This window comes from Panicum virgatum, chromosome 3N (assembly GCF_016808335.1).
Source record: "Panicum virgatum strain AP13 chromosome 3N, P.virgatum_v5, whole genome shotgun sequence".
In the NCBI taxonomy this organism is placed as follows: domain Eukaryota; kingdom Viridiplantae; phylum Streptophyta; class Magnoliopsida; order Poales; family Poaceae; genus Panicum; species Panicum virgatum.
In genome coordinates, this window is record NC_053147.1 from 14,258,984 (window position 1) to 14,271,520 (window position 12,537).

A 12,537-nucleotide genomic window follows, 5' to 3' on the forward strand; every position below is an offset into this window, starting at 1 on the left:
ACAATTATGTTGTAATAGTTTTGTATTGCGTCAGGCCGGCTCCCTTCTGAAGCCGTGATTGTTTGTATTTTTTTTCTTTATCTTAATGAAAAACGTGCCTGAGAACGGTCGCGAAAAAAAATAAAAAGAGCATGCCCGGGCTGATGAGGGCCGGCGCCGGACAAATGGCTCCTCTGCAAATCTGAATATACGCAGCTGGGCACCACTCCACCTACCTACCCACTGAAGAAGGGACTGATGATAATTGGAATATGCCGTGTGTGGTCGATTGGCGAGCTAGCTTAAAAGAAAAGCATGTCATTGCTGCAAACTCGATACCTTAGAACAGCACTAGTACCAAATGTGCAAACTAGAAATCTTGCAAACAAGGGGAAATGGGGTTGGGCTCTTTACTTTAATTTGTGTAGCCACACCTAAGTAAAATTTGCACAGCAACGTGACAACCCGACTACTACACGCCATGGCAAATTTGAGCGAAATATCTCACCTGCTAAAATCAGAAAAGTAATCTGGACGTTATAAAGTGAATATGTTGGCGGTATCGGTTTGGGCCGAGGTACACGTGAAGTATACTGAATCCGTTACCAAATTAGAGCGAACAAAGGATGTACTCAAACAGGTACGGGTCACCTGCATACCAGATTGCTATGGACACTAGTGCGGAAATCCGCTCTCCAAATACATGACCCCACTAAATCCTATACATGGGATTGATTTGGATCTCCCAATTCAGCGTCTAATTGTAAAAATAATATTATCTACATCTCTATTATAGAATAATTTTGATATCAACATCTATTGCTTCTAACCTTTTCTATTTCACAAGTACAAGTATCGGGAATATAGAGAACCTTTTTTTTTCCCAAGACAAAGCGTTTCACTACAAATATCCAACGTTGGGCTGAAACAGCGCCAACTCAGCCAGCTGCAAAAAGTTGCTTTCCATGACACCAAAAACCCTATGTTCGCCGCCAATCAATGCCAGCGCCACTTCCCTCCGCCGCCCCTCGCCCTATATAAACCCACCCAACCCCCCTCCGCCGTTGCTAATTTCATTTCCCCCACATCCCCACTTGGCATTTCCCTCTCATCATCTTGGCCTCCTTCCAGTTCGACGGCAGCGCTCGACTCGCGATCGGGAATTCGGGATAGGGTCTCGCGGCGATCGCGGCTCGGATGGAGCAGAGGAACCTGTTGGTGTCGGCCCTGGGCGTCGGCGTCGGCGTGGGGCTGGGGCTCGCTTCCGCGAGGTGGGCGGCGCCGACGCACGGCGAGGGAGGTGGTGGCGCCAGCGCCGGCGCCGGCGCCGCGGAGGTGGAGGCGGAGCTGCGGCGGCTGGTCCTGGACGGCCGCGAGAGCGAGGTCACCTTCGACGAGTTCCATAATTTCCACTACTACCTCAGGTAATGAGGTTTGGTTTGGTTTGGTTGGTGGGATTCGAGGAAGATCCGCTTGGCCGAGGCCTAGTGCGATCCTATGTGGAAAGCTGACATGAGAGCGATCGATTTGGGTTGTGCTGGGTGTCTTCTGAATTTGATGGTTTCCTCCGCGCTTCACCGAAGTGTAGTAGTGCCTCTGCTCTACTAGTAAATTATGCTTCGCGATTTTTTTTTCTTCTCGTCCCCATTCCCCAAACGATGGCACGATCAGAAGCCGTGTTCTAGAGAAAGCAGATGGGGTTGCTTGATTCGATCACACAATATCTTTTGCCGCACTAACACTTCTACTCTGTTCATCTGGGGTCGGGATCTTCAGCTCTATTCAGTTCTACGATGTCACTGACACGGACAGCAACTGAACTGCTAGTGTGGTTTTCTGCAGCGATCAGACCAAGGAAGTGCTCATCAGCGCCGCTTTCGTCCACCTGAAGAAAGCGGAACTGTCAAAGCACATCCGGAACCTCTCCGCTGCAAGCCGCGCCATACTGCTGTCTGGCCCCACAGGTTCGTCGCTCCCGGCGCTATAATCTGTTGCTTGGAGAGCTGTTACTCAGCGTCCCTGTTTCACTGATGGTGATTTTGTTGATTGCTATCTGTGCAGAACCTTACCTGCAGTCACTCGCGAAAGCTCTGTCCCACTACTTCAAGGCGCGGTTGCTAATTCTGGACGCCACCGACTTCTCGCTTCGGGTCAGTTGGACTGTTACTATAGTAATTTTGACTTGTAGTTGACATGCTGCATTCTCAACTCTGTACTGCTGAATGTTTATGCAGATCCAAAGCAAATACGGGGGCTCCAGTAAAGTCACGGTGAGTCACAGTTCCAGATATTTGATTAAATAATGCTCATTAATCTCCTCTGTTTCTATTTTTCTAACGACACAGTTCCTGATCGAGCGTCCATGTCTGCTGTTGTTTAGGGCGTGTTTAGTTTGCGAAATTTTTTGAATTCGGATACTGTAGCATTTTCGTTTTTATTTGTTAATTAATGTTCAATTATAGACTAATTAGGCTCAAAAGATTCATCTCATCAATTACAGCTAAACTGTGCAATTAGTTATTTTTTAACTACATTTAATGCTCCATGCATATGTCCAAAAATTCAATGTGACGGGAAATCTTGATTTTTTTTGGAAACTAAACATGGCCTTAGTCAAACGAATAAGCATAGTACATGATACATCATGAGAACACTATTTTGCCTTCAGAAAAACACTTGCTATATCTCTTTATTTTTGTTTAATAAAAGAGATCCAACGACTCTAGTACAGTAAGTTATTTGAGTCAACCAGTAATGATGGGTTTGTTGTTTGACTTGTTTCTGCAGCTCCGTAATCAGTCAATAGCTGAGACCACGTTCGGGAAGATGTCTGGTCTCATTGGATCATTTATGACATATCCTAAGAAGGATGAGCCTAGAGGTATCCAAGCATTGCAGATTCCCTTTGTTTGATTTTTTTTAAGGAGATAATTTAACGTTCATCAAGTATGGAACTTTAGATTTAAACATCAGGTATGTGCAATAGGATCTTATCACCCCCCCCCCCCCCCCCCCCACACACACACACCTTGTGGCCTGTTAAGTTTCCAATACGACAAATGAATTAAATTATCAGGCAATGGAGATTCTGAGTTGTTCTGATTCTATCGTGCAGAATCGTTGCGTCGGCAGACAAGCAACACGGATTTAAGAGCAAGGTAATACACTTGCTTTGTTGTTTTACCAAACCTGAAATGAATATTGATAGCTTTTGTCATGTTACTCATTCATTGTTTTCTTCAGAGGGTCTGATGGTTCTACCAGTATGCCTTCACTTAGGAAAAACTCCTCTGTATCATCCGACATGAGCGATCTTGCCTCACAATGTTCAGGACATTCAGGTGATTTTTTTTTGTCATTTATCTCCTTTTTTCTGTTTAGTCATTTTGATTTTGATGTCCCATATGTGCAGAGTTTAGTGTAGACACCTCATAGATCACACTTAGTCTCCACCTGTTTCAGACTGCTCGGCATCTGCGTTTTCTGGTAAAATATGTACATGTGTCGATATTAGTTCTGACATATAAATGCCATGTGTTATGTTCTCTATGTGGTTTCTTGAACGGGAATGCATCTACTGTTAGACATGCTGGCTAATTTTGGCATACATTCGGTTAGGTGTAAGAATAGAACTAGAAAACTCTATGACACAGAAGTACCTTACAGTTCTTCACTTTTCTTCACTTCAATTTTTTCAGTGAGGCGAACCAGTAGCTGGTGTTTTGATGAGAAAGTTCTGATACAGTCACTCTACAAGGTGAAATACTTCTTGATTGTAGCTTGATTGTCGTTGTTTAATTGTGATATACTTATCTGTCAGCCACTTTTGTAGGTCATAATTTCTGTATCTGAAAACGATCCGATTATCCTTTATGTAAGAGATGTCGATCATTTCCTCTTAAAATCGCAAAGGACTTACTCGATGTTCCAGAAAATGTTGGCAAAATTATCTGGTCAAGTGTTGATACTTGGTTCTCGGCTACTCAGTTGCGATGCCGATAATAGGGATGTTGACGAGAGAGTTAGTACCCTGTTTCCTTATCATGTTGATATCAAACCTCCTGAGGAGGAGACCCATCTAGATTTTTGGAAAAACCAAATGGAGGAAGATACAAAGAAATTTCAGATGCAAGATAATAGAAACCACATCATAGAGGTACTCTCAGCAAATGATCTAGACTGTGATGATTTGAGCTCAATCTGCGAAGCAGATACTATGATTCTCAGCAATTACATAGAGGAAATCATTGTCTCAGCAGTCTCTTACCACTTGATTCACAACAAGGACCCAGAATACAAAAATGGAAAGCTCATTCTATCTTCCAAAAGGTTTGGCCACTGATCCTATTTTTTCTCTCTTTTTTCAAATACCAGTGATCTTGACCTCCTGCTCATTAATTCTTTTTTTAAAAAAAACCTACTCGTTAATTCACAACAGTATGTTTCTTTAGATTCCATAACATAGAGTTTCTTTTACAGTTTGTCCCATGGGTTAAGCATTTTCCAAGGTGGCCACGGTGGGAAAGACACCCTGAAATTGGAAGAAACAAAGGTATGCAAATGCCTAGTGCAACTATACCAAAGTAGTGTGCACTCGTATTAATTATGCGAACTTCGATCATATTGTGGCACAGGATGGTTTGAAAGGAGCTCTTGGATCCAAGAAAACTGAGGCGGACAAATCAGCCACAGTTCCGGTTGGTGATGGTCCTTTGCCGCCACCAAAACTAGTGAGTCCTAATCAGTTGACTGTGCCCTTTGTTCTACCCCTCTATAGTCCTAATTTATTCTGCAAATTTTCTCTCTGAGCACTGTAAACATTTAAGATTTTCTACTTTGATGCATTTTCGTTTTTTTTCTTGAGCAGGAAATTCCAGATAACGAGTTTGAAAAGCGCATCAGACCGGAGGTTATACCAGCGAGTGAAATAGGAGTGACATTTGATGACATTGGAGCCCTGGCTGATATCAAAGAGTCTCTTCAGGAGCTGGTTATGCTCCCTCTTCGACGGCCAGATCTTTTCAAAGGAGGGCTTCTGAAGCCCTGCAGAGGGATTTTGCTGTTTGGGCCACCTGGAACTGGGAAGACAATGCTTGCTAAGGCCATAGCAAATGACGCTGGTGCCAGCTTCATCAATGTATCGATGTCCACCATCACATCGAAATGGTTTGGGGAGGATGAGAAAAATGTCCGGGCATTGTTCAGTTTGGCTGCCAAGGTAGCTCCCACTATTATTTTTGTGGATGAGGTCGACAGTATGTTGGGGCAGCGCGCTCGGTCAGGTGAACATGAGGCGATGCGGAAGATCAAAAATGAGTTCATGAGTCACTGGGATGGTCTCTTGTCAAAGTCAGGTGAAAGAGTTCTTGTTCTCGCTGCAACAAATAGACCATTTGACCTTGATGAAGCCATCATCAGGAGATTTGAGCGCAGGTCTGTTCAAATACTACCTTTTCTGAGGCATTATATGTTTCAATCAATTTTAGCGCATGAGATGCTAATGTTTGCTCTTATTTTTTTTACTGAACAGAATCATGGTTGGGCTTCCAACTCAAGAGAGCAGAGAGCTGATCTTGAGGACACTATTGTCCAAAGAGAAAGTTGACGAAAATATTGATTTCAAAGAACTTGCAACCATGACCGAAGGTTACAGTGGCAGTGATCTTAAGGTTTGTGGCTTTGAAACAAAGTTCATAGAGAGTATCCAGCATCTGACTATAGTATTAGATAACCGAACATTGTTCCTGCATTTTACAGAATCTCGGCGTCACCATCCCGCATCTGACTATCGTATGTTAGATAACTGAACATTTTTCCTGTATTTTACAGAATCTCTGCGTCACCGCTGCTTACCTCCCGGTTAGGGAGCTCCTGAAGAAAGAACGAGAAAAAAAGGAACTAGTGAGTCTTGACTATGTGGTTTCTTGCTTCAGTACATAACTGAAGATGCAGCAATTTACTGCTGATCATGTAACCTTGTACAATGGATTAATGCTTCAGGAACGAAGGGAGGAGGAAAAAGAGAAGGCAGCAGCGACTAAAGAGAATCTAGAAGCTCCAGAGACTAAGAAGGAGAATTCTGAAAGTAAGGAGAATTCTGAAAGCAAGGAAGAAAAACCAGATGGCAAGGCGGATAGCTCAGAGGCAAAAGCTGAAAGTGAGAAAGAAGCGGCGATTGACCTTAGGCCACTGACAATGGAAGACTTGAAGCACGCAAAGAACCAAGTGAGTTGCCGGCGCCCTGATTTGCTTGCTATACTAATAGAGTGGACATATCACTGAACGCCTGAATTGCTTGCTATGTATATACCATTAAAAAGGGCATATTATAACCTATCACCAAATGTGTCCCATGATGCAGGTTGCAGCGAGCTTCGCCGCTGAGGGTGCTGTGATGAACGAGCTGAAGCAATGGAACGACCTCTATGGCGAAGGGGGCTCCAGGAAGAAACAACAGTTGACATACTTCTTATAGGTTTTACGCATTTGGTGGATCGTGGAGGACAGAGCATGATTTCAGCATTGGATGGAACATGGAACACTAAGTAACGGAGTATGATTCTTAGTTGTAGCTAGTTTCTTTGAGATGGATGGTCGATTGTAGGACTGGTCATCATGAACAATTCTTTTACATTTGTACATGCGCTTTACTAGATTTGTAATTTCCTTCGTTTGTTAGTCTGTATGTACATTTGCATTGAACAGCTCTTCCATTCGAGGGTGATTTTAGCTTCTCATAGGATCATTTGTAATTTATAGCATTATTACTGATGAAGTTCACAAGTTCGTTGGGTAGTTATTCTGATACTGTAGTTCATTCCGTTCTTCTGAACCTTGCACCTGCATAAACGTGTTCTTGCAATCCAAGCAGAACACTTTGGGTGATGCCGCCGCCAACAGCTCGAATTGTAAATACAACTTATCGCAATTTAAAATCGGATGTCGATCCATGGAGAAAACAGATGCACATCGAATGCAAGTGACTAACTGTGAAGAATCCAAAACATAATTTAAATCATTTTTCTTATCAAATGTCGCAAATGGTGCTACCATCTCACAAACAGAATTAGGTTGTGCAAGATTTTTGGGACCAGTTGCTAACCCTATCCGAGGGCAAACTTGGACGGTACAGCACGGGCAAAGAGCTGTCCATCCATAGGTCCCTCGTTTGCTTCAATCACCAAATTTAAAGCTGCTGTAGCCGTGGGTACAGATGTAATGGAACCAAAGCCGATCACACATCCACGAATCCACGGAACACCACGTTTCTCTGCGAAGATTATGGATGTTAGGGAGGCCTCATGAAACAACACGCCCCTCTGCTGGGATCTTCGCGATGAGTTTTGGTGGCGGATGTAGCAGATGAGACCCGATCTCACGGACAGTGTGAACAGTCAGGAGAGGCGCTGGGACTCGCCTGCAGATCGTGTCCGAGGCGTAAAACTGGATGATACCGCACATAGGAAAGCAGTGCATCCCCAGGTCCCTCGATGAAAAACGCGGAGCGCTTGTCAAGTGGAAATAGAAGAGAATCGACAAGGCGAAAATATCAGCAAGAACGGGTGCTCAGCGAATACGAACCAAATGTAAAAGTCATCATATCGCCTTGGAGGCGATCGATAAACGTGTATATAACCTCTTCATCGCACCCTAGCATGGAAGAACGGAGGGAAAAGATAAAAAAAAAAAGCTAGAGTGAAGAGGAAGATCTTGAGCAGAATACAGGAACGGAAGCCGAACGACGAGGCGGCGGCGGCGGCGCTGACGAATGGTGTTCTAGCCTTCTAGGGTTCGGAGTTCGGTGGTATAAATAGAGGAGTTGGAGCGGAGGAACGGACCCTGGAATGGGCACTGGATCTTTTAGGCCGAAAGTTTTGGATTCTTCGGCCTGCCTTGTCCGGTGGGCTGTACCGCCTGTAAACGATTTTGTTGTGGGCGCGAACGCACACATGGATGGGCCCAATTTTAGGAAAGACTGGGCCTATTTTGTTTAGAAATCTCGGCCCGAAAAATGCAAACAGCTCGGCTCGCGCACAGCTCTTCTCCGCGCCAAGTCCAGAGGTCAGCACATGTCGGAACTCGGAAGAGCCCAAACCGGCGCCGGCAAGCTTGATACAACTGGGAGTCCTGGGATGCAGGCCCGGGCCCATGGGGCGTGCGGCCCGTGCGCCCGCACAGGGCCCCCAATTTTCTGGGGCCCCAGAATCTGAAATGACCCATTAACTAGTTATGGGTTGAGGTAACTTGTTCTGAGCTTCTGACCTGCTTTGGTTCTACCTGCGCAGCCCAAACGCAAATGACGCGCAGCAAAAAAAAAAGAAAGGTCCGGCTAGCCCAAACACAATCGACGTGCAGCCCAAAACAAAAAAAAAAAGTCCGGCCGGCCGGCGGCTGCCTATTTAGTGTCTTCCGAGGCTCCGACTTTGGCGATTCTGCCAATTCATCTTCAGTTTCGCTCAACAGATGAGACGGAGACGCCGACCGAGACTCCGGCCAAGCAGACGGAGACGACAAATCGGCAATCTGCAGGACCAGGACGCGCCGCAACCTACCTGCAAACACCGCCGCCGACGCCACCGGGGCCGCGGCAGGCAGAGCCCGGAGCCGGAGCGGCGGAGCCGCAATCCACAGCCCACAGGCGTCAGGCGATCAAAGATGAAGGAGAAGGTAAATAGTTTTCTTTGTTATTTCCAATCGCCAACTGTTCTGATCTACGTATACTTATATCCTTTAAATCTTGACAGATTAATTATAATTTTGTCCTTTAATCTTTTGTGTTAGAACGATTGATTGAAATCATGACTTCTGCAAATCGGTCTAGAAAATATGATTCCGGCGGCTAAAAACGTAAAAATAAACAAAGACTAGATGATTTAACTCAATCTCAAAAAGGAGGTATGGATAGATTTATTTTAAAAAAATCGCAAGTGTCCTCTAATAATCAGATATTTGATCAGAACCCTGCACTTGATAGTAATATTGCCTGTACAGTAAACCCCACTTTAGATTTTCGCACAGGGCTCAGATTTATGCCGGCACGGCCCTGCTGGGGTGTCGAACTGCAAACGCAGAGGGCGGGGCGAAACGCACGCCGCCCTTTCCCCGTCTTCTCCGGCTACAGGTCTCGAACCAGCAGGACGGTCCGTTCCTTCCCGAAGCAAAAGCCACGGCACGCGCGCGCAGCTACGGCTTGGCAGATGGAAGCTACGACCGCGGCCGCAATGATCGCCCGTCTCCTCCGCTGACGAGTGAGTGAACGGAGGTCGGAGCCGGAAGAGCTCGAGCCTCGGGGGACACCAACGACAATGGCCGTGACCGCGATTAGACGCATCACAAAAAAGAAGCTGTTCGCCACCGCCAGCCACGGCGCCGATCGATGCTTCGTTCCATCGCACATCGCGCCCCTAGTCAGCGAGTGCGCGAGACTGGCTGGCCGCCGTGAACTGCATCATCAGGCCGGGGAAACCGAGGCCAGAAAAGCTCGTCGGCGTTCGTTTCAGGCACCGGTCACCTCGCCCTAGCGCTTCACCCACACCCACGTGGTTCGGCGGCTTTGTCCTACGCAGCCAGGCACTTTAGTTGGCCGATCGGTATGCGCATTTCATATGGCAAATAACGACGACCTGACGACACAAAAACGTTGTCTGGACAGAGCTGGAACCTTTTTTGTTGTTTCCACGAGCTTTGCTGCACTTCATTCCTAACTCCACTAGAAACAATTCTGTTTGATCGATCCATCACACTTGGCTTCCTCTCCTGCCTTTACAGAGACACGATCATTAGCAAGAAGTTTCTGCCGTTGATTCGCGAGGTTGCTGGCCTAATCTTTAGGTTACGTTGTTTGCACCGGCTGCAGTGCATGTACTAACAAACTCGCAGAAAAGAAATCCATCCTGGGATTACAAATGATCCTTCTCTTTCCCTTTGAGGTTCGTTTTCAATTATGAATCTGTTGGAGTGGGTCCGATCCGACGCACACGGTTGCTGGCTTGGGATGCTGTCTCTGCTTCGCTCGCGATTGCAGTTGGGCGCGAGGTCATTGTCCCACCGCTCTGCCTCGACTCAACTGAAACTGAAGTGATAGCTGCCAGGGACACTCCGCATCATTCTGATCCCAGCTCTTTATATTCTACATGTCTGAAAATGCATAACTCGGAACACTTTTGGGTGGGGGGTGGGGGGGCGCAGAACAAGCACTACTACAGACTACAGTGGATCGTCATTTGAACATGAAAAAGCTATTTTTCGCTGAAAATATTCTACTGAGTTCTGTGTTGGTAGGGACGGAGGGTCTAGAGGGGCTCTAGTGCCTCCTACCGCATTCGGACCTATGATCTCTCTAAACATTTACAATTTTTTTTTTTGGCTATGGATGCACTATGAGGAGAGACTGAAGAACCCCTCCAACAATTCCTTGATCCACCACCGTTTGATAGGTAGTTGTGGTCGGTAGTACTCAGTATTGTTGCTTTGTTGCCTTCTCCTTTTGTGTTGCACTGCCAAGTGTAATCTAGCCTTACTTGTTTCTCAATGCAATCAGCAGCTGTCGGGGGCAGATCCAGTATGGGTTTGGGGTGGGGTGGGGGGAGTCTCAAGCCCCTCCTACCACCGAGAATCCCATGGAGCCACACTAAGGCCCCTAGAAATTTGAGGAGGAAGGACCAAAGAGGAGATGGGAGGAGGAAGAAGAATAGAAGAGCCCTACTTTCTCAATTCAGCCTCCGTCAATGGTAGCTGTCAGGCCTCGTACAAAGCATGGCGCAAGTGGGACGACCTTACGGGGCCCGAAATTGAAAGGCCCCCAAAATTAGTAATTAGTCTACATAAGAGAAACTCCAGTAGACCATCTAAACAACACCCTATCTCAACTTCCAGGACTTGATATATCACTTGTACTGCCATGGTCAATAGGACTTGGAGATATAACACTTGCACCATCAATTGCTTGGCAATCTGCTGACTTGTCCGCTCCTGCAGCACTAGCTTTCTTCTTCTTCTTCTTCTTCTTCTTCTTCTTCTTTGCTGGTTCAGTTTGCTGCTTTTCTATTTCAATTCGGTGAACAGTTTCTTCCAAATCTTCTTAGACCACTTTTTAGCCTATGATTTCAACTGGGTCAGACCGTCAGATAAGAAACAACACTGCAAATTTGAAATAAACCAACAGGATGCGCAAGAAAATGCAAGACAAAGAGACATCATCATGGCATACTTTAGATGGCCCTAACCCCAGGCAGCATGACCATGCTGATCCTCGGCTACCAAACCACAGGGTCAGGGATAGAGAAAGGGTTAGGAACTATTCTCTACCTTGCTTGACCCAAAGTAGATACAACCCCAATCCTTATATGAGAAGAGTTAACCGTTGCGAAACTTATCTCTAGAATTAAAGAACTAGCTAACAGCTCGGTCTGATCTAATCTCTCACATAACAAAAGCCTAGGCCAAGCGTGAACTACCCACAGTATTATTCACAAATGAAAAGTATTGTACCAGCCCTAGGGGATGTAGTTTAATGCTGCCCTTAGCATGGGCCCTAATGAGCGGGATAAGATGGACATACCTTTTTACATATAAATTCATCCTGGAAATTAAAATGATGACATTTATTATAATCACACAAATGCAATCAAGGAATGGGGTGTGATATGATATACCAGCTCCAAAGATTTCCAAACATGTTCACATGAAATATCCGACTTAGTTACAAGATAGAATAGAGTATTTCGGCGCTGCAACAATATCCCAACACATTAGGGTAACAGAATATTGTATTTAATGTAGGAACATAGTACAATGTTTAGGCTTCATACATTACATATAACTCGAAAGTGGTCACGAGCGTAGAGCACGCAACCTCGTCTGTCCTTCAACTCCCTTCTTAAAACGACCAGGCCAAAGGATGTTAGCTGAGTGCTCCCAGTGGCGGCGTTGAATTTGATTATAAGTTCAACTATAGATAAATAAAAGGAATTAGATATGAGTGAAAATCACATTCTGAACCACCATTTGCAAATACCAGTGCAAGCCAAGAAAAGATTAAATGGATGGTATGAGATGGGGAGTTGCAAATGTGGAAATAAGTTTCAAGATGAACATTCTCACCTTCCTTAGGCAATGATTCGGGATCACTATTCATGCAAGATGAACACTTGGCGAACAGGTTGCTGACATACTCTGACCCAATAGCATTGTAAAGCTCTGGTAGATTGTCTGGGTCCAAAAGCCAAGCATGACGCAATGGGGTACCCAGTTATGCACATAAAACTGCTTCATCATTGGTGTCGAACCTTTTAGGGCTACAAATGAACACACCATCTATATAATGATAGCAACGACAATACAAAAAAAAAACTAATGAAGGATGACCATGAGTAATACATGTCTAAGCCTACATGCAAATGGAATGCAAATGAGATGTGTAGAAGCATGTCGCATATGTTCATCTTGTCCAATTCAAAGCCACCATATCCATCCATCTCGGGCAAAGCGCGCACCCTTGTCTAGCTCCTAATGAAACGTGACTTTAGGAACTCGAGCAGGACACTTCCGGGCAGCTGA

At 45.4% G+C, this 12,537-nt stretch overlaps 1 protein-coding gene across 2 annotated transcripts; it reads left to right on the forward strand.

Moving 5' to 3' along the window:
* Positions 1-1,042: 1,042 nt before the first annotated feature.
* LOC120664488 (cell division cycle protein 48 homolog) lies at positions 1,043-6,782 on the forward strand. Of its 2 annotated transcripts, none has more exons than XM_039943746.1 (16): positions 1,043-1,403; positions 1,822-1,943; positions 2,041-2,129; positions 2,214-2,249; positions 2,767-2,860; positions 3,095-3,137; positions 3,223-3,320; positions 3,678-3,736; positions 3,812-4,308; positions 4,459-4,531; positions 4,614-4,676; positions 4,847-5,412; positions 5,510-5,648; positions 5,809-5,880; positions 5,980-6,204; positions 6,341-6,782. In XM_039943746.1, the coding sequence occupies exons 1-16, from the start codon at positions 1,177-1,179 to the stop codon at positions 6,452-6,454; spliced, it is 2,517 nt and encodes an 838-aa protein (XP_039799680.1). In that variant the 5' UTR covers positions 1,043-1,176; the 3' UTR covers positions 6,455-6,782. The 2 variants fall into 2 exon arrangements, with proteins under 2 accessions (XP_039799680.1, XP_039799679.1); XM_039943745.1 differs by having other exon boundaries at positions 4,614-4,709; positions 6,341-6,778.
* The last annotated feature ends 5,755 nt before the right edge of the window (positions 6,783-12,537 follow it).